Source organism: Chelonia mydas, chromosome 13 (assembly GCF_015237465.2).
Source record: "Chelonia mydas isolate rCheMyd1 chromosome 13, rCheMyd1.pri.v2, whole genome shotgun sequence".
In the NCBI taxonomy this organism is placed as follows: domain Eukaryota; kingdom Metazoa; phylum Chordata; order Testudines; family Cheloniidae; genus Chelonia; species Chelonia mydas.
Window position 1 is genome coordinate 18,568,615 of NC_051253.2, and position 24,615 is coordinate 18,593,229.

A 24,615-nucleotide genomic window follows, 5' to 3' on the forward strand; every position below is an offset into this window, starting at 1 on the left:
TTGTGACTGAGACAGGTGACACACTCTATGCTTTGGGTTTCCCCAGTTTTTCAGGAATCGTCACAATTTTTTATTAAACTGTTTTAGAAAAATGGTTTGTGTTCCTAGATCTCCGGTTTCCTTCTATCTGGATGAATGTTTATTTCTGCAGTGTCCAGATCATGAAAATTTTCTTCATGTAGGATCTTCAGATTGAGAAATTTGGCGGCTTGACCAATGACCAAGTCTAGTCCAAGATGAGAACAAACAAAGCTACATTTGCAATTTGTCCAGTGAACAAGGGGCCACTATGCATAAAATGTGCAGTCACCTTCATTTTTAATAGAGATGTATGCCAGGGAGCCTACAGGCCCCAGCATTAATTGTTCTAACACCTGATCACTTGGATCAGGACTAAGCATCACATGCCATTTATTGTCTCCACAAATTGTATCCATATGTTTAAAAATGAGGGTGGCTGTTGGTTATATTGCAGAACTTGTAGGGAAAGCCATATTTTGGCAACCCAGCTTTACAGACTTAATGTGCTCACTAATTGCCATGTCCCAAATTAATATATTAAAAGAGCTGCAGTGAAACTGAATATAATTAAGAGAAACAGTCTTACCAACTCATGATTTTGTGAGGCGCACAGTATTTGTTGTCTGTTTAAAAGCACCAGTTTCTGGAGTGACGTTATTACACAAGAATGTCAGCTTACTTTTTAAAATAAGTGTCTAGTCCTCATGGTCTCAAAGAAAAGCGTAAAAGCGTTTAAAAAAGTGAACCCTAAAGGCTCAAAAATCAGAAGGCAAATGTATATTCTAGGCTCCCACACAGTTTTAACTTAACCTGGTAACATTTTAAAACTACAAACTTCCTTGTCTTCACTAAGATTTTAGCTCATGTTAGTTATTATGAGGTAGGAACATACCTTTTTTCCGAGTGAAGGATAGCTCTGATTTTTAACTATTACTGAACAAAGTCATTATGTTGCCTTGTACTAATGTGTGAGAAGGAGAAGGTTGGGCCAGTCTACACTGCAAAGTTGTGTTGGCATAATCATGTCGGTCAGGGGTATGAAGAAAAAACCCCACTCTCCCTAGCTGACATAACTGTGTCAGCAAAATCCTCACTGTAGACACAATTGTGCTGGCAGAAGAGTGCTTCTGTCAGCAGAGCTAATACCATTTGGGGAGGTGGTTTACTATGCCCAGTCAAAAATGGATCCTGGCTCTCCAGTCAGCACTGCTGACCAGGTCATTAAAACTCCAGTCTCAGCAGGGCTAAATGGCTATGCGTGGCTCCCAGAAATGGCTGGAATGTCCAGCTTCTAGGCAGAGGAGCAGCCAGGGGGGCTCTGTGCACTGCCCCCACCTTGAGCGCAAGCTCTGCAGCTCCAATTGGCTGGGAACCGCAGCACCTGCACACAAGGACAGCGTGTAGAGCCCCTTGGCCCCTCTGCCTATGAGCCGGACATGCCGGCTGCTTCTGGGAGCTGCCTGAGGTAAGTGCCACCCAGCTGGAACCCAAACCCCCTCCTGTACCGCATCCCAGGTGAGAACCCCCTCCTGCACCCAAACTCCCTCCCAGAGACTGCACCCCAACCCCCTGCCCCAGGTCAGAACCCCCTCCCACACCCTAACCCCCTCCCAGAGCCATCACACCCCCCACACCCTAACCCCTGCCAAGTCCCCTCCTGCACCCAAACTCCCTCCCAGCACCCACACCCTTCCCCCCCACACACACACGCCCTAACCCCCAGCCCTTCACCCCCTCCTGCCCCCAAACTCCTGCCCCAGCCAGATTAAAGTGAGGGAAGAGGGAGTGGGCGGCGCCTCCGGGAAGGGGCGGGGCCGCGGGGAAAAGGGGTTCCGTTTTGTCTGGGGTGAGAAAGTTGGCAAGCGTCGGGCCCGCCCCTCGGGGGGTCGCTCTTACCTCCGCACTGGCCCGCCGGGGGCACCAAGTCCAGGTACAGTAAGTGGGTTTTGGTGGTTTTATTTCGAACCCGCCAGGCCAGGGCTGTCAACTAAAGGCAGCTGCAAGGCGCTTTGTCCCGCCAGAGAACGCTACCACCCCCCGGACTGCGACCCCCGAGCGGGTGAGGCGCGGCCACCCCGGCAGACGAAGGTCGGACGGGCTCGAGTTAAACACCCCCGCCCCCGGCGTTTCCCGGCTGCCCTCGAGGCAAAGCGCTCCCACGAGCGGGCCCCTCAGTCCAGCCGGGCCCAACCGAGGCCGCCCGCTCCCACGGCGGGGGAGGGGGGGCACGACTGGGCGCGTGAAGGTGGCGGCGGCAGGCGCCTTCCCAGGTGCTCCTGCCCCGGCCACCCAGCCGCCTTGATAGGCTTGCGGAGGGAGCTGTGGGGGGGTTAAGAAGGGATTGGGCGATTGCCCTGGTTGGTTGGCGGGAGGGCGGCCCCGGCTCGTTAGCGGCCCCTGCGCGCGCGGTGGCCGCCCTGCGGCAGCCTGTCAAGTGCTCCGCCCGTCTCTCGGTGTCCTTCGCGCGGCGGCGGCGCCAAGCTGGGCGTTTGCCTGCGGCGTGGGGCGCCAGGGAGCGGTTGGGCAGGGCCCCTCCCTGCAGGCGCCCGGCTGCCTGGCTGGGGGGAGGGTGTTTCACACGGCGGGGCTAATAATGGCGTTTTGTTGCCATCATGTGGCTGCATGTGGGAACTAAACTAAAGTAAAAGCGCGGCCAAAAAAAAAAACAAAACAAAAAAACCACACAAAACCTTTATAAGGGAGGGATGGAAGGCAACAACAGTCTAACACTGGGGTAAATCCAGGGAACTCCCTTTGCAAATTTTTTTTTGCAAAGCATTAGACAAAATTGCTTCTTTTGAGCTATCGACATAAGAATGGCCATACTGGGTCAGACCAAAGGTCCCTCCAGCCCAGTATCCTGTCTACTGACAGTGGCCAATGCCAGGTGCCCCAGAGGGAGTGAACCTAACAGGTAATGATCTAGTGATCGCTCTCGTGCCATCCATCTCCACCCTCTGACAAACAGAGAATAGGGACACCATTCCTTACCCATCCTGGATAATAGCTATGAATGGACTTAACCTCCATGAATTTATCCAGTTCTCTGTTAAACCCTGTTATAGTGCTAGCCTTCACAATCTCCTCAGGCAAGGAGTTCCACAGGTTGACTGTGTGCTGAGTGAAGAAGAACTTCCTTTTATTTGTTTTAACCTGCTACCTATTAATTTCATTTGGTGGCCCCTAGTTCTTATGGGAACAAGTAAATAACTTTTCCTTATTCACTTTCTCCACACCACTCATGATTCTATATACCTCTATCATGTCCCCCCTTAGTCTCCTCTTTTCCAAGCTGAAAAGTCCTAGCCTCTTTAATCTCTCCGCATATGGGACCTGTTCCAAACATCTAATCAGTTTAGTTGCCCTTTTCTGAACCTTTTCTAATGCCAGTATATCTTTTTAGAGATGAGGGGACCACATCTGTACACAGTATTCAAGATATGGGCGTACCATGGATTTATATAAGGGCAATAAGATATTCTCCGTTTTATTCTCTATCCCTTTTTTGACTGCCTCTGCACACTGCGTGGATGTCTTCAGAGAACTATCCACGATGACGCCAAGATCTTTCTCCTGATTAGTTGTAGCTAAATTAGCCCCCATCATATTGTATGTATAGTTGGGGTTATTTTTTCCAATGTGCATTACTTTACATTTATCCACATTAAATTTCATTCAACAGTATTCTGAATTAAATTTGTGTTGAGATTATTCACATGCTGGTGATGGGCCACAGTTTGGTTTCACAAAATCAAAAGCAGAGGTGGTTCAGCTCTGGATTAGGTTTTAATTGAATGATTAGCAACTTGTGGAGAAAGAGCTAATAAAACATATTTCTGGTTTTGGTACCTCTTGCCCAACTGTTATATGTGATTTAAGCACTATTGCTTGGCCCTATACAATACACAAAGCGTTTGCTTGCTGCCTGAGGATGATGTCAGTTTAGGAAAACTAGGTGTTGCATGCATTTGAGTGTTCCTGAGGCTCACAGAAGAAGTGGCTCTTTAAAAGGGATTTGAATAAGAGGGTTGGGGGCTTTCAGTACTGGGGTTAGGAGATCATTCTGTGTATAAACAACATGGAAGGAGGTGTAAAAAATGGAAGTGGGAGAAGAAAATAAAGGTGATGGAGGGGATGGTGTCACCAGTTGAGCAAAGGAGACAAGAAGGCGAATACAGTAAGAAACTGATACGTAAGCCAGGGTGGAGCTTTGTAGGGTCTTGAAGCTGAGAACTTAAAATTTGATGGACCGGCAAAAGGAAAAGCAGGGGAGATATTGGAAGAGGAATGACAATGGCTGTTTTGTGCTGAATTACACTGTAGCCAAAGGCAGTGTTTGCAAGGAGGAGGTGGGGAACCAGGCTTTTCTGCAAATGGTCCCTCTCCTCCACCCAACAGAAAAACTACCTGAAACTTGGCTGTTGGGGACCACATGGATTCCATCCTGGCCTGGAGCCATGCTGAGCTGAGAATCCCCCTACAGCTCTGGCATTTTTAGCTGCACTTTTATCATCCATAATTCTGAAGACAAGATGCCACTTTACATTGGCGACAGTTTGGCCAGTTACTTTGCATTGTTGGGGGTAACAGATGTGCTCAGAGCTACTCTTACAGCTACTCTTACTCATTTTTCCAAAGAAAATATTAATAAATACCCAATGGGAAAAGGTGAAAATTGACCAGGTTTGGGGTTTTTTTACATTCATTTACACAAAATGCCGTAACATACACAATACACTTGTTATATAACTTAGCATCTTTGTTTTTAAATACTACTACTATTCATGTTTAGAGTCATGGCATGCAGGGAAACACCAGAGTAAACAATGGTAGAGAAGAGATCTATGTCATTTATTACTGTAGTGAAAGTCTGTGCATAATTATTGTAGTGAATCTTTTGCATGATGTCCCATGTGTCTGTTGAATACCTGAGGTGAAGACCTGTGCCCTATTGAAGTTAGTAGAAGTTTTGCCACTGACTTAAAGAATGAAATCCTGGTTCCACTGAAGTCTGTAGAATGTGGACATAAGAACAATTAAGTAAAGAAAGTCCCAGCAGCCAGAAAGGAGATGGGGGTGAGCGAGGCATAAATTATCAGCCAGAAAGGAAGGAAAGCACTAATAAAATAATACTTTGGCACTCATTTTTTGAAGCAGAAAGAATTAATCCAGCCCTAGCTATCTGCCTTTTAGGATGACAAGCTGTAACATATCTGTCAAAAGTAATTTATTTCATTTTAATTACAGTGTTTCCCAAGTCTGTTACAGTCCTGCAGCACCTGTGCTGCTCTGGTAGGCAACAGATTCAGCAAAACACCTACAATAAATCAGCATTTACAACCTTCATCCCACCCAAACTATGTAACAGCTGAATGATTGCCCTTAATTGCAGTAGCATCATAATACAAGTTCGAACTGGATCACAGAGTTTTTTTCCCAAGACCTCTGAGAAGCTTAATGAGGCTTGAAGTAAAGGACCTACTACTCTGCATCACCCACAGTCATCATTTGCTTACAAACACTTATTTCTGTGTTAAAAATGCTTACAGCAGTGGCCCCCAAGCCCGACAGTAACAGTGTTGTGAGGATATAGCATGTTGGTCAATACCTCTAGAAGACTGTAGTATATTCTTATAAAGTCTGCATCCAGTTTAAAATAAAGCTGACAGTAATGATCAGACATAATCGCAATTTGTGGATATCAAGAACTTTTTTCATTGTTAAAAATATATTTTGGTACTTACGCAAATGCCTTGGCTCCTGAGTCTATGGAGAAAGTGACTTTTTGGAGGCATGAATCATAACCCACTGAAGTCAATGGGAATTTCTCCATGGCCTTCCACAGGCTTTGGGTCAGGCCCTTCGTGCATGTATGCTTATTTGAAAGGAGCAAATTGACAGCTTATACAGCTAACTATTCCTGCTTGTTATACAACACCTATGTTTAATAGCATGTTATTGCAATCTCAACAATAAATGGTGCTATCACTCCACTTAAATAACCCTGATAGGTGGTTTAAATGCCTGTGGCTTCTTTGAATTTAAAATATGGATATATATTGTTCATTTCTTGACTTCTGGGAGGGGGTTCCTCAGCCCTGCTGTTTTGCTGCAGTGGGAATGATTAAACTTCTTTGGGAGTTCCCATGACATAAGTGCACTGAGCTAGAGGAAGGGCGGCGGAGGTGGTGGTGGTGGTGGGGGTTAGTTTAGTAATTACTTAGCCTATTAGCGAAGATAATGGTTTAAGGCCCAGTTTGTAGCTGGCATAAATAAATGTGTAACCCTGAAGTTAATGGAGTTTGCCTACTTACTCCAGCAGTCAAGTTGGCCCTATAGGCTTCATTTCATGACTGACACTTGAGAAGGGCTCTCCACTTCCCTTACAAGATATTTTAAACTTTGAAGGAGAAAGTAGTTTTCAAGCTTGTGCTGTGGAGTGAAGGTCAATATAAAAGGATTATTTAATCAACAATAGATGGGAAGATACAAATTCTTCTAAATACAGTGCTACACAGTAAAATAGGAACACAGCCTGTGCCTAAATAATGGAACAAATGGTTTCTCTGGAAATGCAAGCCAGTGACTAAACAAGACACAGTTTAGTGCAGCTTCTTTTTCTCTATGTTTGGAAAGGTATTTTGCTCCCTGAAGTGTTAACAAGTAAGTGGCAACAGCGTTTGCTATATTCTGCAACTCTTATAGTCCTATTCAAGTTTTAAGAGGCCGGAATATAATCTACCATATAGGATAGCTATCTTTCACTGCCTCGTTTTTACTTAAGAGGACGGTTCAGAGGGAGGAGTGCTGACCCTCTGTAAGTGGAGAGGCTCTGATTATTAGCAGTCCTATATTAGTAATGTCATCAGTATGTCTGTTAGGCAAGGCTCGGTTTAATCACCTAGGGCTGAGAGGTGGCCTACATTACACTTGACTCAAGGGTCTTGGTCACCTCATAGCTGCCACTCACCTGGTTGCTAGTGTAGTTTAGAAAGGCTGCAACAATGTTTGAAAATATTTTTAAACATGACTACAAACAATAGTCTGGACTGTGCCTGGGGTATGGGTATTCCCAACTGCTAACCCAGGACTGATGTATATTTGCCTGTAGCCAGCTATTTGCAGAACAAAATGTTCCTAGATTCCCTCAGACAGGAAAGGCTAAGGCCACGCTTTTTAGTGAAAAGAGGACACCTGTCACTCCGCGTCTGGAAGCTGGTGCATGCCAGGTCTGCAGTACATTATTGTTCTTGCTGGCATATGCCACTCAATGTTACTGAGGCATAGAAGAGATGTACACAGCCAACTAGGAGAGCAATGAATGACTATGGAGAGAGCATATGCAGCAAAACACAGGGGAGAGCAAGGGTGTGTGTGTACACATATGAGAGAGACAAAGCCCTAGAACTCTGTTGGGGTGGAGGGTTGGGGGTGATGGAGGTTGCAGGGAAGGAAAACCACAAGCACATAAGCGAGCCTGAGAATGTCTGAACATGTTCAGACAGCAGAGTCTCTTAACTCGCTTCAGAAAGAATGAGCTATTGGGTAAAATGAGACAGCCAATGCCTCCGAATTCCATGAGAAACAATTAGTTGATTGGCAAGTTCCTAAAAGCTGCAGCTTCGCTGTCTGTCAGTGGCCTACAATTCCCCAGAGTCACTGCCTTTTGGAGGTTTTACTCACATGTGTGTTTATCTCATGGGAACCTGTCTGTCAGTCAGACTTTCCCCCTGCCCCCAATTTCTCTGATTTCTTGTGCGAGTTTTGTGGTCAAATTTAATCTCTATTTATGCCAGCCAAACCTACTGCAGAAAGACTTTGCTTTGTCCTAGATTCCCTCTCTCAGCAGGCCATAAGGCTAGAGACTCCTCTGCTGGAGAACCACCCTTTGTTTTTGTTTTGTGCTATGCCCAGACCCGAAACAGATTTTTTTCCCCCTCCTGCCTGCTGTAGGGAAGTGTGGATAACTTACTTTGCAGATGCTGAGTGGCTGATACTTTTAAGCCAGATGCTGAGATTAAATTACTCTGTGGTCAATACTCCACACTCACCCTGCAGGAAACTCTCTCGCTCAGAGCTGGCAATGGATCTTTATTTCCTGAACTGGCTGTTTTGAGATTCTCATCAAAGGCTTTATAGTTGTAGCTGTTGTATCTTTAAAACCTATTTAGCTTCACACCTGTGTGCAAACAGTAAATATGCTGCATTGGTAATGAGGCCAGTACATTGTCACACTGTCTCTCTTTTGGGGAAATGCCCATTTAATATCTCCCATACCTCCTTCCTCTAAACCTTCCTCTGCTGTGAAATCTACAAATTACTCCCATCTGGCATTGGGTAGGCAAGGGGCAAACCTTGACTTCTGTTGATCTGCTAAACTTTGTTTTATTGTTACTGTCTCCTCCCAACCAATATCCACCCAATTTGTCTGTTTTGTACACCAGTGGCGTCCTGTATGACATATAGATTGTGGCCTCTCTGGGGTTGGGGTTGTTTTACTTGTCATATGTCTGTAGAGTGCCTGGCTCCATGAAGTCCTGATCCTTGACTGGGGTTTCAAGGTGCTACTGTAATAGAAATAAATAATAATAAAATCTGTATAGAGAATTAGAGATTTATCCAAGCCCAGGGAGCCAAAATGTTTGACATTGAGGGTTGCCAAGACAGCTCAGCAGGAGCTTGTAGGCTGAATCTAATTTGCATATGATTTATTTACATAAATATTTTTGTCAAAAATAAATGTGCCGAGCTGTAATATTTGCTTGCACTTTATCTTCCCTTGATAGATGAACAGATGTTGTTTGCTGGCCAAGTTCTCTGGCACTTAACATTCAGGTGACTGTCTTTGCTCCTCATGCTGCCATCACAGGGAGCTCCCACAGACTTTAGTCTTTGCATCTCCAATTTAAGTTCTCCTAGTCCATCTCTAGCTCAGAGGGAAAGCAAGAATTCTACACATCTGCTAGGCCCAGCAATGCATGGAGAGAAGAGAAGGCAGGTGTTCTATTTCCCCAAAATGTAAACGTAGTTTTATTTAATGCCTTTCATTCATCACAAGCTACTTCTCCCCACCCACCGAAAAAAAGATGGCAGCATAAGGCACCGTTTAGACACATGCACAGTCCACATACCATCTAGATCAGGTTTAAAAAACACAGCTATAATTCTTACCAACAGTCCCAAATGTCCTCAATACTAATGTACACAATATGATTGTCCATAGAGTTTATCATGGAGAAAAGAACTATTAAATTAGAATTGTAGGACCCTCTGCCCTCCCCCCAAAAAGAAGATAAAAACAGATACAGAGCTTAATACCAGAGTAACAGGATTAGTTCATAAATTAAAAAAATACAAAAAACCCCAACTATTTCACTCTTATTTTCAGAAAGTCCCACATAATGTAATGAAGAGTCCAGTGAGCATGCCCAAAATTCCATACTGTGTCCTTTCCCCCCCTTTCAAAGCAAGAAAACTGACAAGTAGACCCAGGACTTCTAGTCTTTTGTGTGCTTCAAAGATATTCACATGGCAATAAAACAGTCAAGAGTCCAGTATCAGCTCTAAGAATCCATTTTAGCCATAAAACTGCAGGATCCCCACTGGGTGATTTGAAGGTTTTTCCCTCCATCCAATGGAAGAAGGATGTGATACATTGCTTTCCTGATGCAGATTCTTAAAGGCTTCCATACAATGGGTTCCCCTTGAAGAAAGATTACTGCAATTGTTGTAGGATCAGTTATATAAAATACCAAAGAATACGTTGAGCTGATGTCTCTCTGAGTGAAGCTTGCCCAGCGCTGAGGCGTTGGGGTCTGCTACAAGTACTCAAGTTCCAGGGCGTGCCTGAGAGCCTCCAGGTCAGCATGACAGGAGATTCTCCAGAATGGCATGTTGTGCTGGAATGAAACCAAAATATATTTTTTAAACACAAGGATCAAAAGATCTTTCATAGTTTGCACCCTGAACAATGGGACGTTACACCCTTAGCCATGAACTCACAATATTGCTACAGAGATAAAGGATCATGTGCCTTAGCAACATGACAGACAAGTGCTATGAGATTCTCCACCCAGCTCTGCAATCCTTTCCTATAACACATGCTCCAGGCCACGAAAACTACCTTTGTGTTGCCACCTCCCCATTGACTAGGAAGTTATGCAATAAAATGAAGTTGTTTACATAATCAAAAGCATGAACCATAAAGCAGTTGGTTTTATAACAATTACAGTTCACTCTGCAGGAAAGACAAACCCCACAGCAATCCGTAGGTACATAGGAATTGCCATAATAGATCAGGCCGGGGTCCATCTAACCCACTACCAGATGTTTTAGAGGAAGATGCAAGAAACCTTGCACCAGGCAGTTATAGGATAACCTCTTGACATATACCAGTGAAGTGCTCCTCGTGGCCCAGGACCCAGGAGACCTGGCATAGGTGGAGACTTGCCAAGCCATCTATTCAACAGCCTCCTCCACCCCAAGTCAACTGGGTCAAGAGCTCTGGCCTGATGGTTGAGGAGAGGTGCCATACTGGCTTCCTCCCACTCACACACCAGATCATCCAATGGAGGTGCGGGTCCACTGTTCTATCTTGATGTGTACCTGTCTGCCACTGATCCCTTCCCGCTAGAGAACTGGATCGATCTGGAGGCCAGGATGTCTGACCAGCTGTGGAGATGGACAGGGCTGCTCTGGTGCCTTTTCCTTTGAAGGAGACTCCAGTGCTTGTCGTCTGGCATGGAGCGTGCTCACATACATCTTCCTCCACTACCTCTGAGGGTGTCAAAATGACCAGCAGCAATTCTCTCTCTCCACCTGAGAGGTCTCCCTCCCGACCTCTCTGAGCTGCCAGTCTTCTACCAGGTCCTCCTCAGGACCTGAAAGCTACTCTCAGCAGCCAGGTCTGCAGCGCACACTGAGGGGGGAAGATTTCCTAACAGACCCCTGCTATACAACCCACACCTTCATGTGCAGGTAGTAGAGTCTCAGTTGGTGCACCAAACAATGGTCCTGGCTGAGGACACCAGAATCTGAGACCTCCTGGACTACAGTAAAGAGGACCCTGCAGTGCTTGGCTAGCACATGGGGTTGCCCACTCTGCATGTCCCCCCTAGTGTGCTCCAGAAGGAGAAGGCAGCCTTGCCCCCAGCTTCTCTCACCTTTCTCAAGCGGGTCTTGCAGGAAGGTGCTCCCTGCCCACCCCTGGCCCTCTGGAGCTCATCATTGGCCTCTGCCCCACAAACCTCTCCAGTCCCTCCCAACACAAACCACCTGAGTTGGCTGAATGACATCTACTGGGCCTGTCTCCAAACTGCACCCAGAAAACACCTGTACACACTTGTACTGCATACCATCTACTTCCTCGCCCTGACATCCTGCCCCAACTCCAACCAGTGGAGACCTGCTGTTCCACGGCCTACCAGAGGTATTAGTTGGTGGCTCCTTCATGGAGCTGTGAGCAGGGCCTTGTAACTGGTGCAGTTCATGGAATCTCCCAGCACCTGCCCTTTCTGCAAAGAGAGGAAGACCCTGGCACATGTCTATGTAACATGTCTCAAGTTGTAGCTCCTATTCTAGAACTGCCTTCTGAGGTTCTGGCTGCACTTCGCTCTCCCCCCTCCTCATTTATGCACACCCCATTCATGGCCCCATGAAGTCATGAGACCACCTCCTCCTGGCACTGGCTAAGATGGCCATCCATCACACCAGGAGGAGGAAGCTGGATGGGGGTTGCTCTGCGACTGTGAGGCCTATTTCTGATCCCTTGTTATGTCATGCCTCTGAGTGGAGGTCCTCTGGGTGGTATCCACTGACTCTTTAGACACTTTTGAGGAGCAGTGGGTGCTGTTGGGGGATTCTTGGCTTGGTGTGCCCTTCCGGTGCCCTGCTTTTTTAACCTTTGACTCTCACTCCGTTCCTGTTTTTTCATTTATTTGTCGTCTGGGTTCAATGGTTGAAGGGGCAAACTTTAGTTCTGGGCAGGCTTAGGCCTGCCCATCCCACTACCCATAATAGGTACAGGATAACCCATCCCCAAGGAAGCTTCCTCCTGACTCCCATTTGTCAGAGGTTGGCTTATGCCCTAAAGCATGAAAATCTGTATCCTTTTCCAAACCCCTTGTTTATTTTTTAGTATTTACTATTATTACTCTAAATATGTTTGTTCTCCATACAATTATCTAAGTCCTCGCTGGTCCTTCTCTATTGAAATATCCCATTTAAAAATACAGTAGAACCTCAGAGTTATGAACACCAGAGTTATGTACTGACCAGTCAACCACACACCTCATTTGGAACCAGAAGTACACAATCAGGAAGCAGCAGAGACAAAAAGAAGGCAAATACAGTACAGTACACTACTGTGTTAAAAGTAAACTACTAAAAAAATAAAGGGAAAGCAGCATTTTTTTTCTGCATAGTACAGTTTCAAAGCTGTATGAAGTCAATGTTCAGTTGTAAACTTTTGAAAGAACACTCATAACGTTTTGTTCAGAATTACAACATTTCCGAGTTACGAACAATCTCCATTTGCAAGGTCTTCATAATTCTGAGGTTCTACTGGATTCAGCTAAAATGATATGACCTTCTTGCAGTCACCTTATTTTATTATGTCTCATTTAAAATAATGGAAACTATGCTTATGCTCTTTTGAAAGCCAGATTTATGTTTCCAAAAGAAAATAATGCCAACTATTTGTGGGTGTCAGTAAACAAGTGATGTTCAAACACCAGGTGGGTCTGGTTAATATTCTGATAACTCTGTAGGTACAGTTTTGACAGTTGCGACCTGTGTTTAGTACTCTCTGTAGTTTTTATGGTCACTTCAGTTGTAAGGGATGAATCTCAGAAGATTTGGAAATTACATTCAGATCTTTATCCAAACTTCTTTGATTTGCTCTGGGTGGCTGAAGGTTTGAGTTGGTCCTTTTCTTAGCCAAACCAGTTCACTCATCCTAAGTTTGTACCAAAGACTGAGGCCTGGTCTACATGCACATTTTGTATAATGTGGTGCATACTGGTTTAATGGGCATACTGGTATAATGATGCCAGTTAATGCCAAAATAGTGATACCGGTACAGTCCCCAGCTTGGGTTATAGAAGTATGAGCCTGCCTTAACTGGTTTAGCTTACTCCCCTTCCCATATAGGAATAAATTTAACTGTGTCACTAAGGGGATTGTACCACTTTAACTGCACCCATATAGATAAAGCGGTCCAACTTGTGTGTCTAGCTAAAGCCTTAATCTGGTTTCTTAACATTACACATTCTGATTTCCCAAGCAGACAAAATAGTTGAAGGAAGAGGATCCTTCCTAGGGCTACTACCTGCTTAGGACACTGTAGTGACACCAGATATTCATTTTACATGGTGTCTATTTACACTCCTCTCTACTTAAATACAGTTCAAGCTCCTCTCTGCTATGTTGCCTATCAGTAAAAAAAAAAATCTTCCCTTGATGCTATTTATCACTTTGTTTGTTCACTACACACAGCAAGCAAACACAGGGGCATCTGAATTGACTACAATGCATTGCTCTGCAATTTCACTTTATAGGGGAAAAGTTATTTCCTCTCCCCCTCCCTCAGACCCCTGGTGGATATAAAATCCCTTCCACTTAAATTATCTATCTTCCTTTCTTTAAAAAGAGGAAAGCTTGGACACTCAGCCACACCTGCTGTTCAGCTCTTGCAGATTTATCATTTGTGGATAGGTGAAGAAAAACGACTCACTAAAACTGAGATATTATCAGTGCTGCCAGCAAAACAGTGAAAGGCTCTCTGCCCGCCCCGTTTTTTGTATAAAGTCAGGTGTGTAGCTAGCAGCCCTGACTAATCATTGTCATCAATCAAAGGCTGTGACAGCTCCAGCAAAGAATGTGTTCTCTTAATGGGAGAGTTGATTAAACCAGGAGACACTAGCAAGAGGCCTCTTGAAACCCTGCCTGTAGAAGGCTGCTGAACCTTCCTGCTGCTTCATACTCCCATGGAGCCTGGCAGCCTTTGATGCAGTCATGTGCACTGACCCACTACCTTTGAAGTCTAGTGCAGGGCTGTCAAAAGGGCAGGCTATTATCACTTCACTTTCAGTCCATGCATTTTGGGTTCTTCGTGGAGGGATTCTTAACCCTTAAGGAACCAGCTAAACACCTGGAATCTGGCTAATTTCCAGAGTTTTTTTTGTTGGTGACAGGAATTGATGTGCCATGGTGGAAAAGGTTTTCTGGATGCTTCAAGGCAGGACTGGGTTGAGACCCTGGGGACAGAGCAAGTGCTGACCCACCTTGCATCTGCTGGGATCCCCTCCTCCCTGAGCCTGTGCTTCCAATGTGAACAGCCTCACCTGGCTGCTGCTTCCTGCCTCCTCATTCAGCCTAGGAACCAGCCAGGGGAAGTTGGGTTACATAGGATGGTCATGCATGGAGCACAAGAGTCTTAGATGGGGCTGCAGGGGGAAGCAGGAAGACACCCTGAAAAAGACGTGATCTAATGGTGTTTCTGGCCATGTTGAAACCAAAACAGTGACATTTTTCCCATCATGTTTCTACCCCACAGAAAGTTCAGGAACCCTTCTGACTCAGGGGTTCTTCCCTGAACTGGTCAGGGACTCCAACCTCCACTAACAGCCAGAAACCCTCAGAGGCAGTAATCCAAAGATTTGCAGTTTGATTTCCCTTGTCTGTCAACAGCTCCACCATCCTCACCCAAACTCACACAGCCTTAGTGAGTGGCATCCATGACTCTTCCCCCCTGTGCCCGAAGTTTCTGACTATGCCCTGCCATGTTTTCTTATTTATCTTAGTTTTTTCTACTGTGAAAGTCACTGTAGTATCCTCAGCCTCACCTCCAAATCTATCCTTCCTCATCACCATAAACCTGGCCTAGCCCTTGATCTTCTCATGGTATGCTACTAGCTCTTCTCTCTGGCATCCCCACTTCTCCTCTCTCCCTCTTCCAGTCCACACAAAATGCAGTCACCAGGATGATCTTTCCTTCTCACTACTCTGATAATATCCACAGCAGCTGTTAGGCATGCATCATACAGGCAGTCTACACAGGGCACTGTAAGGGCACCTCTGGCTCAGCTGTCCTCCCACCCTGCATTGCCTGGGAGCGGCACCAGTATGGCTGCAGCCCCTTCATGAGTGCCCACCACCCTGCATCAGTAGCACATGAGAGCTGCAGTACAAGCACAGCTCCAATTCAGCTGCCTCCCCTCCACCACAGCTTTTCGGAAGGGGGAGATGTATGTCTCTTTAAGGGCACGCTCCATCCCCAAAGACATACTGTACCAGCAGCCAGGGCTCAGAGCCACTGCACCACCCCAGCAGCAGCACCACCACCATTAGTGACTGTCTTCACTGCCATGATGAGAAGGGCATTTCCTAATAGGCTGGAAAACCCACAAGAGCCCATGTTGAATGCCATATTTCAACAGTTTGGCATCTGGTGCCAGTGGAAAGCAAGAAAGAGAGACATACAAATATTTTAAAAGTGAAGAATCAAAATGTTTTGAACTTCAATTAAAAAACAAATCAGTTTTGGATTCAGTTAGAAATCTGGGCAAAAGTCTAGATTGCATCGTATCGTATCTGAAATGTTCTGCTAGTCCCTAACTGGTACCTAACATCATCTGGTACCTAACATCAGGTTGTGACTTGCTTGGACTTTCCCAGTCAGCTGGCATGTGATGCAACGAACACTGGCTCTGCAGTTCTCTTCAGGATGCCAGTGACAAAGGGCCGTGTCTGTCCAATGAGTATGTAATACTCTCAGGATTCTGGGTTCATTATCCCTGATCATGTGACTTTCAGATCCTTCCATTTTTGTTTTATTTGCATTTGATGTGCCTCCCAGTTTTTTGTTTGTTTTGGTTTTTTGCTTAAAATTAATCAAATGGCTCTATAAAATCATTAATGAAAGAAAAACAGCCACTCACTATTAGTCTCCTTGTGATTGACTGTAACAACATTAGCCTCCATGACAGCACTAAGTATTAATATGCTGTGATAAATCACTCCTGAGAAATTCTGCTGGAGTTTGGAAATTATAAGAGTGTGGCATATAGATCAGAAACTCCAGAATTCACCATGCTTGCTTCAGCTGACATCACACAAGCGGGGTTTGTTTCTTGTCATGTGTCTAATGCCATCTTTATTAATCAGGAACTGTTCCTGGAACATGTAATAGAAACTAGCAGTGCTTGAGACCACCTGAAAGGCTGCAATGGTTGCCAGGGCTATGGAAGTGGGATTTGCAGTAGGAAATTGCTCAGGATGCTGTGAGGATTTGCAAACGGGGGAAAGAGCCTAGCTGTAAACAACGTGGAGGGGAAGAAGTTTCATTTAATGCTTAGTTAAATAAAGAGCCATTGAACTGAAAACTCGAAGAACCCGGAACTGTACATACAACTGTACCTTTTTTGCTCCCTGTTCCTCTTCAACACCATCTCCTATTACAACATACACGGCTTTCCTTCCAAACCTCTGCATTATCCGTTCAAAACAGCTCTCTTTCCCTGAGCAACAAAAAAGAAAAAAAGTGTTAGTTATCTAAGAGAACTGGGCAGTCGGGCTGGAATTCAGCTTTGAGGGCTGGGACAGGGCCTGATATAATTTGTTTCTTTGTATTTGTATTCTGGTTCTCAAATTAAGATTTAGGCAACATTCTCTGAGTTGCCATTACACAAGCTAGCAGCACCTTCTTTACCTACCTAGTGTTGCCAGCTCCCTTGTGTTTACAACAAGTCTTGTGATTTTTGGTGTATTTCTTAAAGCCCCTGCTGCTGGAGACATGCAATTCTCTGAGAATCTCAGGGCTTGTCTATACAGTGGGGTTATGTGCACTACGGGGAGGGGGGTGATTTCTAAAGTGCACTAACATGTTTTGCATTAATTGGTCTGTACAGACCATGCTGGTGTGCACTAAAAGTTCCATAGTGCACATTAATATATCTGTACTATGTTAAAGTGCACTAGGGAATCTTTAGTGCGCACCAGCAGGGTGTACACAAACCAATTAATGCACAACATGTTAGTGCACTTTAGAAATCACACCCCCGCCTCCCCGTAGTGCACATTACCCCACCATGAAGACAAGTCCTCAGCTTTAATTTTAAAAAGAATAAAGTTTCTAGTGCTCATGGTTGCAGAGAAAAGCTTGAAAATCTGAACCAAAAAGGCTCAAACATTAGACTGCAAATAAAAATAACCCAACATTTATCGTTTTTAAGTCTCTTGATTTTTAAACCAATTTAGTGTTTTGTGAATACTTGGTGTTGGCAACATGGCAAACATGCTTTAGGGTTTAAGTCCAACAACCTAGGACAACTGTGAGCTATCCAGTAGGGCTGGCCAAAAAATTTCCACCTAAACTTTCTACTACACAGAATTTTTCATGAAAAATATCTGCTTTCTGCAGAAACATTTCAATTTTTGTCAAAAAGTATTCACCCGAAAAACTTTCAGCTTTTGATCATATATTTTTTTAAATGAACACTTTTTTGTTTGTTTGGGGTTTTTTATTGTTGTTGACATTTTCTGCTTTCAGCCTTCCTTGCAAGCTAGTGCTATTGGGGTGGGACAGAAATGTCATTTTGAGGGAGTGCAAGAATCTAAGAGGTGCTAGCCACAAGGGTATGTCAGAGGTTCAGGGAGCTTCTGGGTATCTATGGACCACAATATAAAAATAATTAATAATATCACAAAAGGGCAAGAAGAAGGGATGTACAGCCTCTGGAGGAGGTTAGGGATTTTTGGATATTAGGCCTTGTGTAGTTCTTTTTGGCTGGATGGTAGTGTGGAGTTGTGAGAAGCTGAAATTCACATTCTTATCCATATTTTTATCCACAAAGGGAAAGCAAATAGGACCATCTGGTCATTCCTGATATGGCAATATGATATACTAGTGCTGCTTAACATACATTTACAAAACAAATTAGAAACATTAATCTTCACAGCACCATGGGAAGTAGAGAATGATCATCACCTCTTTACATACAGGGAAACAGGGACCCCCAGAGATTAAGGCCAACATTCTCAAACTTTTTTAAATTTTAAAAGTTTTAATTTAATTGATCTGGCCACGGTCACACAGTGAGTCACAATGGCAGAGAGAGGATGAGATCTTGGGAGTTCCTGGTTCTTAGTCACATACTCAGAACACTATACCATCCTGCTTTCTCTATAATCTCTGCATCTTTTTACTGCTGGTCACTGTAAGAATGTCCTCATCAGACTCCTGACCAAAACTTTGGAACAATCAAAGAAGTCTCCCCCCAGAAAATCCATCACAGGTTTTATATTGAGCCTGGTTTATGCAGGGGGAGGAGTTTAGTGGGTCCAGCAGGTATACTAGTGTGGTGCAGATGTGATCCATGAAATTCATAGTTATGTATCTCAGCACTGAGTCCATATGCTTTGATTTAAAGGAGCTCCCAGTCAGCTATCACACAACATTAAATATTCTATTCTGCACCTTCAGAGCTTCTCTTTATTTTATTTATAGGCATTTCTTTTGGTGCTCACCAAGTGTCTCAGCCTTAGAAACAATGAGCTTAAATGCCCAGCACTGCTGTGAGGTAGGTGAGTATTATTAGCCCCAGTTTAGCGATGGGAAGCTGAACCACAGAAAGCCTAAGTGACTTGCCCTGGATCATACAGGAATTCTGTGGTAGAGTCAGAAATTGAGCCCAGCTCTCCTGTTTCTCAGTCCAACGCCTGAACCAAAAGACCATCATCCTTCCTTCCTTCGGCCCTGTGTACATTCAAAGATTGTAACCAGGTATAGCTGTAAACCTGGTCGTGTTAGCAAACAAGATTGTTAATACCTGTTAGCAATTACAGCACACAACCATGGCTTTTCTATCTTGATTCACGGTTGCTTTTCTGTAACTGGTCCAGTTCACTGTCCAGCCCAGCCCCCCAGTGTAAACAGGTCCTTTAGCCATGTTTATGTAACAGGTTCGATTAGCATTCCTTCCTCTCAGATATGTGAGATAGGGTGTTACAGAACATATGGCCCACAGGCTGCTAATGCTGTTGGGCGTGCATGTCTTCTAGGCACTGTATCGCCTACTGAGGCACTGTGGGAGAGCTACTTTGATTCTTCCTATGCTGCACTGACACAAACATGGGCAGTTAGTATGTTAGATGTGGAGGCACCAACAGGAGGATCATGTGATTCTATTGTGAATAAAGCTGCTGCAGGAACACAATTCAACCGTGCTTGCTGTAAGTGGGTCAGATGCGAGGGCCACAACCTGGTCACAAACAGCCAATTGCACTTTAGACGAGGCCTTAGCTGCATTGCTCTTACCTGTCTTTGTTGCACTATAGATGTTTTCAATGGGGAAGACTGTGCCCAGTCCATATAGCAGCACTTTAGCAAGAGCTGGTATGAGCTGAGTTGTGGTGACCAACACGTTTACACAGTTAGGCCTAGAAAACAAAGTGGTTAGTTGAAATTGCAGTGAGTGAGGCAATCTGTGTCCTTTTCTCCTCATAGCCTCTGAGCTGGGAGCACAGGGCAGGATGCAACCCGAAAAAGCTCCGGAGAAGTTGGTGACTATGTGATGGAAGGTGACTGAGGTTTTTTGTACACTCTCTTTATTAATTTATGAGAAATGAAATAATTTAAAACAAACCAGTGGCAAAGACAGAGACTTTGCATATTGCAACCAACCACTGAGGTGCTTTAAATGGTGGTAAATCTCCAATGTCATTTACACTGTGTCCCTTGGGTGAACTAAGTCAGGGCTAGTAGTGCTTCTATTTCCCCTTACTTGCAAATCTGTTTAGTACCTTCCTGGGAATGCTACAAATGAGATATCCAGCAGCAAGGCAGGAAAACCAGCTGATTTTCTTTTGTTTGGTCCTTTGTATCAGATTGAGCTCACCCCTACCCTGGATAATACAAATCTGGAAAACATGTGCAGATGGGCCTCCCACATATTTGGCCAGCAAAATCCTATAAACGTGCCCTGGTTTGTTTGGAGGAAAAGAAGAGAAGCAAAAGAAACTCTTGGATCTCATATGTAGGTGATTCCTTAAGCTGTTCTTACCGGGAATGTATCAAATTCAGAGCCTTGAGAGCATGAGTGAGCCAGAGATCAGTCAGAGCTTCCAGTTCTGCTCTTAACTGAAGCCAGGTTTCCCTCTTAGGAGCTCCTATTAAACCTGCAAGCAGGGAAATTAAGCAACATTATTTGTAGCTGCACGGAAAGGGAATGACTTGCACAGCTTAGTACACAGTACACTAAATGGCCTCCTGCTCTCTCCTGGCCATGTTTGAATCCTATCCTACCTCTCGATTTGCTCCTCTTTCATTCCTGGTGCAGACTCCTTCTAATCCCGCTGCTATAGAGTGTGTCAAGGCTCTGCCCTGAGTCCCCTTCCCTTCTCCCTCTGGAACCTGCTGCTAGCCTTCTTTTTGGACATCGCTTCAAAGTAGATGATGCCCTGAATGCCCCCAATGTTTCTCACTCCTATTCATCCACTTCCCTCATTCCGCCTCCCGTCTTGACCCCAGTCTCTTTTGCACAAGTCACAGCTGAGGGGCTTTAATCTGTCACTGGTCTCTGCTTCAACCCACTGAACCTCTAGATGGCTGCTGTGCAAAGTGTTTCATGACTAAGGCCCTGTTGTATGGAGAAACCTTCTCTGAAATACATTAACTGGTGTGGTAGTTAGCACTGGCACATTTAGCCAGTATTTTGCTCAGCTCCGTCTCTGTAGTTAGCAATTTGCATGGCTCAGTTAGAATGCTTTTCTGAAATTTCCCATAGAGTTTATGTACAAACTAAGCAATAATGATTGAGGCGCCGGGAATTTCCTGAGAATTAACGACCAGTGCGGAGGAGATAGAGGTCGGAGCAGAAGCAGATGACTGTTGGGTCCTGCTGGTCATTAATCCCCCTGAAAATCTGTTCACAAGGTCGTTATTCCCAGTATATATGGGAAGGTCATTATTCCCACTAAATAAGTAAAGGGCAAATATTTAAAATACCTTTAGGAATATTATTATTTTTGGTTATATGTTATTCTGGCTCTAGCTCTGGGACACCTGTGCTGACAAAATCCCACCCCAGCCTAAGAGAGAAACTAGCTTAGCTAAATTGGATGCTGTGAGATCAAGGAGGCTAGAACATCTCATTGTCTTGTGATATCGTTTTGATGGGATGTGGGATAGGGAACTGTGACTCAGGAATACTCTTTCCTTCCATATACACAAGAGCTCATCTATACATCCCTCTGTGTGAGACTCGAGATATTGGTTTTAGGTTGTTTGAAGGGTGTGTGTGTGTTTTACTTATTGTGTGTTTTGGGAGGTGATGAACGTAATGTTTTCTGCACCAGCTCTGGTGATAATTTATTGGGTCACACAGCTTTCTTTTGGCAAAGATATGTGGTTTTAATTGTATTTGTTAGGGATCCCATGGACTTTGGAGATGGGGTGCCCTTTAATGAGGTGCACAAATATCAGCGTGAATGAAATGTATATTTTAAAAATATTTGTTTTTTTTATTAACCTATTGCCAGGTTCATCACATGGATAGGGAATTAGTGCCTAGACCGTTATTATTTGAGTGCTGAGTGTGCTAGGCTCTGTACAATAGAGAACAGAAATTAGCCACTCCTGAAAGACCTGTGTATAAGGCTCTGTATAAGGCTCTTGAAGCAGGGCTTGATTTCTCCTCTCATGTACAGGGGAACAGGCATGGGGAACACAGAACTTTACAGAGCCCTCTTAGGAGCAGTAATATTTCATTTCCTGCTAATTAGAGATAGACCTGAACCACAACCTCTTGTCTGATCAACTCCTGACCTTGAGAAGGGTGTGTAAAATCTAGATCCGGATTTTGTAGCTTGGTCCACTATCTCTAATGCCTTTCCCGGGACCTCAGAGCACTTGGCAAAAGCTAACCAAGCCTCACAACACACCCATGTGAGCTAGGTATTAGCCCCAGTCTGCACATGGGAAAACTCTGGTGTAGACAGGCTGCAACTTACCCATCCTGTTACAATGTGTCAGAGATGGGAATAGGATACAGGAGCAGTCTTGACTCCCAGTCCCTTGCTCTAACAATTAGACTGCATTTCCCCCTATAACAAATGAGTTTGCGCCTTGTTTTTGGAGTGCCTAGGCTATTCTGTCATGACCATTGTTATTTAAGGATAACACTGCTTAATTCTGCTGAAACACTTGCCTAGCAGTTCAGTTCTCCAAAGATCAAGGTACGCTGCTCGCTATAGTACCTAAGTACTCTACTTGCTATACACCTACCTTGTAGTGTTTATCCTGCTGAACAGAGAGAGTTTTTATGAAAGATGAAAGGGGCCATTCCCTGGCTGGAGACACTCACCTCCTACATTGTTTTTGTAGGTATTGTACATCTCTTTCACCCGCCGGTAGCGGAATGCTAATTTCCTCATCCAGTCAACTCCCCCGTGAACTCCAGAGCCCAGACACAGATTTGCACCGGCAGTTGAACTGTGAAAGCCATCTGCTGAGAAGTTATATGTGCTGGTGGGGGGGAAGCAGGGGAAAGAGGAGGAGGAAGAAACAGGAAAGAGTGTTAGTGCAATTATATAATACAAGGTTCCTTCCAAAAGGGTGTGGAAACAAGTGAAGGGGGCAGAGGAAGAGGGACACCAGATGTTGCTGGAGAGTAATGGAGGCAGCTGGTAAAGCACAGGGTGAGGAGGAATAAATCTCTTCTTGCCCCTATCAGTGTTTCTGTTAATACCTATCAATTTGTGGTGTGCTAATTTATTTGTTGGGCTAAATCTTCAGTCAATTTTCATTACCACTCCTGCTGAATTTGTGGGTACACATATTTGCATGCACAACTCTTCCCCCAGCCCTCCAACACATACTTATAAAAGCAAATTAGGCAGACTGACAATTTTTTATACAAATGCGGGTATGTAATTGCATGTGCATTTTACACACAATTGTGCATCTGACGGTGTTAAACATCTGGCGCGATAATGACAGATATGTACAATAAAAGGTATGGTTTTCCATGTGCAACTGGATACAACTACTGATCCTATAGGGGGATTAATGGGGTAAAAATTTTGGCCCATTAATTTTGACAAGAAAAACCTATTTTCAGGCATGAGGAACCAACAAGATTGCCAGAGGTGTGGAGCCCAGCACTGCTTTCCTATCTTCACGTGTCTAGTTTCTACACATCTCTGAAAACAATGAGGAATTTATGGGGCACAAATGGTGAAATGCCTTCTGATGAAGACATCGTACATGTTGGTTACTACCACGCACTCATTGTGAGAGTCTTAGAACTACCTTAAACACAGAGAAAAACAGGACTGTCCTCTACATGAAAATCACAACTGGGCACCGAATCACTACGCATGCCTGGCTTACTGAAACACAGCTGCTAATGCAACTATCTGTCTGCATAAATACTCAAATCCTAAAGAAGGTAATTCTGATGTAGACCTTTCTGATTGTTTGGCATTGTATGTTAATACCGGGCTTTGAGCCTGTTTTAGAACAAGAATTAACAGTGGAAGGAAAGGGCAGTGACTGCTTACAACATGGTCGTAAACATTCTCCACCAAAATCCCTTTAATGCTGCCCAAGCAGAGCCCAGAAGAAGAGAATAAAATGGGTATGGCATATAGGAAAGATGACAAAGGCCTTGTCTATGACGGAAGTTAAGTCAAATCAACTAAAGGTGAGAATTTAAAGCAGGTTAAACTTCTGTGTGGATGCTCTCATTCAGAAATAAAGTGACATTTTATTTCAATTTAGCTTAATTCACTTCCCAAAATTATTTTGGCTTAATTTCCCTAAGCATATGAGAAGTTTTTGAAAAGCAGCAGAGATCTTTTGGGCTGGGGCTTGTTGCAGGATGAAAAGAGATGCTGTTAGCAGATTGCTTTCCCATATACTCTCAGAACAGGATTATTTGCACTCATTTACTTAAGGTAAAATCCAGTTTATCATTTGTATATGTCTGCACTCACACCTGGATTTGCTGTGCAGTAGAGCCTGCTTACAGACTAATAAAACAGCCTGAAAGTCTCCCATTCTTTCAATGCTTTGCAAAGCACAAACTACAATCCTAAATGACATGAGACCTCTTCTCCAGGGCCGGATTAATTTAGGGTCTTTAGGGGCTGCAGCCCAGGGCCTCGGGCTAAGGGGGGCCCTGCAGGCCCACGGGTCAGATGCGGCCCGCTGCTTCTTTTCATCCAGCCTGCGGCAAGTCTCACCAGACACCAGTCCCTGAGCCTCAACGCCTCCCCTGGGGCTAGCACCACAAGCGCCAGCTCGCTGATGTGCCCCTGTGGCCCCTAGGCGAGGGCATTCAGGGAATCTCTGCGCACTGCCCCCACTCCCAGCGCCGGCTCCACAGCTCCCATTGGCCAGGGACCGTGGCCAATGGGAGCTGTGGGGGCAGCGCTTGCAGGCATGGGCAGCATGCACCGTGCAGAGCGGCCTGGTCCCTCTGCCTAGGGGCTGGATGTGTCGGCCACCTTGGGGAGAAGAGCAGCACGGAGCCAGGGCAGGCAAGGATCCTGCCTTAGCCTTGCTGTGCCGTCAACCAGGAGCCACCTGAGGTA

At 44.8% G+C, this 24,615-nt stretch overlaps 1 protein-coding gene and 2 long non-coding RNA genes across 10 annotated transcripts in view; 1 reads left to right on the forward strand and 2 right to left on the reverse strand.

Annotated features, from left to right (window-relative positions):
• LOC122462639 overlaps window positions 1-2,929 on the reverse strand; it is a 50,433-nt gene extending 47,504 nt beyond the window's left edge. The window contains exon 1 of the long non-coding RNA XR_006285323.1: window positions 1,918-2,929. This is a non-coding gene — a long non-coding RNA (uncharacterized LOC122462639). The remainder of the gene's footprint in view (window positions 1-1,917) is intronic.
• Window positions 1,825-24,615, forward strand: part of LOC119567962 — a 31,724-nt gene continuing 8,933 nt past the window's right edge. The window contains exons 1-2 of the long non-coding RNA XR_005227913.2: window positions 1,825-1,951; window positions 23,139-23,723. This is a non-coding gene — a long non-coding RNA (uncharacterized LOC119567962). The remainder of the gene's footprint in view (window positions 1,952-23,138; window positions 23,724-24,615) is intronic.
• Window positions 5,542-24,615, reverse strand: part of EYA2 (EYA transcriptional coactivator and phosphatase 2) — a 156,949-nt gene continuing 137,875 nt past the window's right edge. For all 8 annotated transcript variants that reach the window (XM_043526704.1, XM_037916000.2, XM_037916001.2 and 5 more), the window contains 5 exons: window positions 22,383-22,543; window positions 20,082-20,196; window positions 19,337-19,458; window positions 16,438-16,538; window positions 5,542-9,920 (listed from right to left, as the gene is read on the reverse strand). In XM_043526704.1, the coding sequence (XP_043382639.1) occupies window positions 9,840-9,920; window positions 16,438-16,538; window positions 19,337-19,458; window positions 20,082-20,196; window positions 22,383-22,543 (580 nt within the window). In that variant the 3' untranslated portion in view covers window positions 5,542-9,839. The remainder of the gene's footprint in view (window positions 9,921-16,437; window positions 16,539-19,336; window positions 19,459-20,081; window positions 20,197-22,382; window positions 22,544-24,615) is intronic.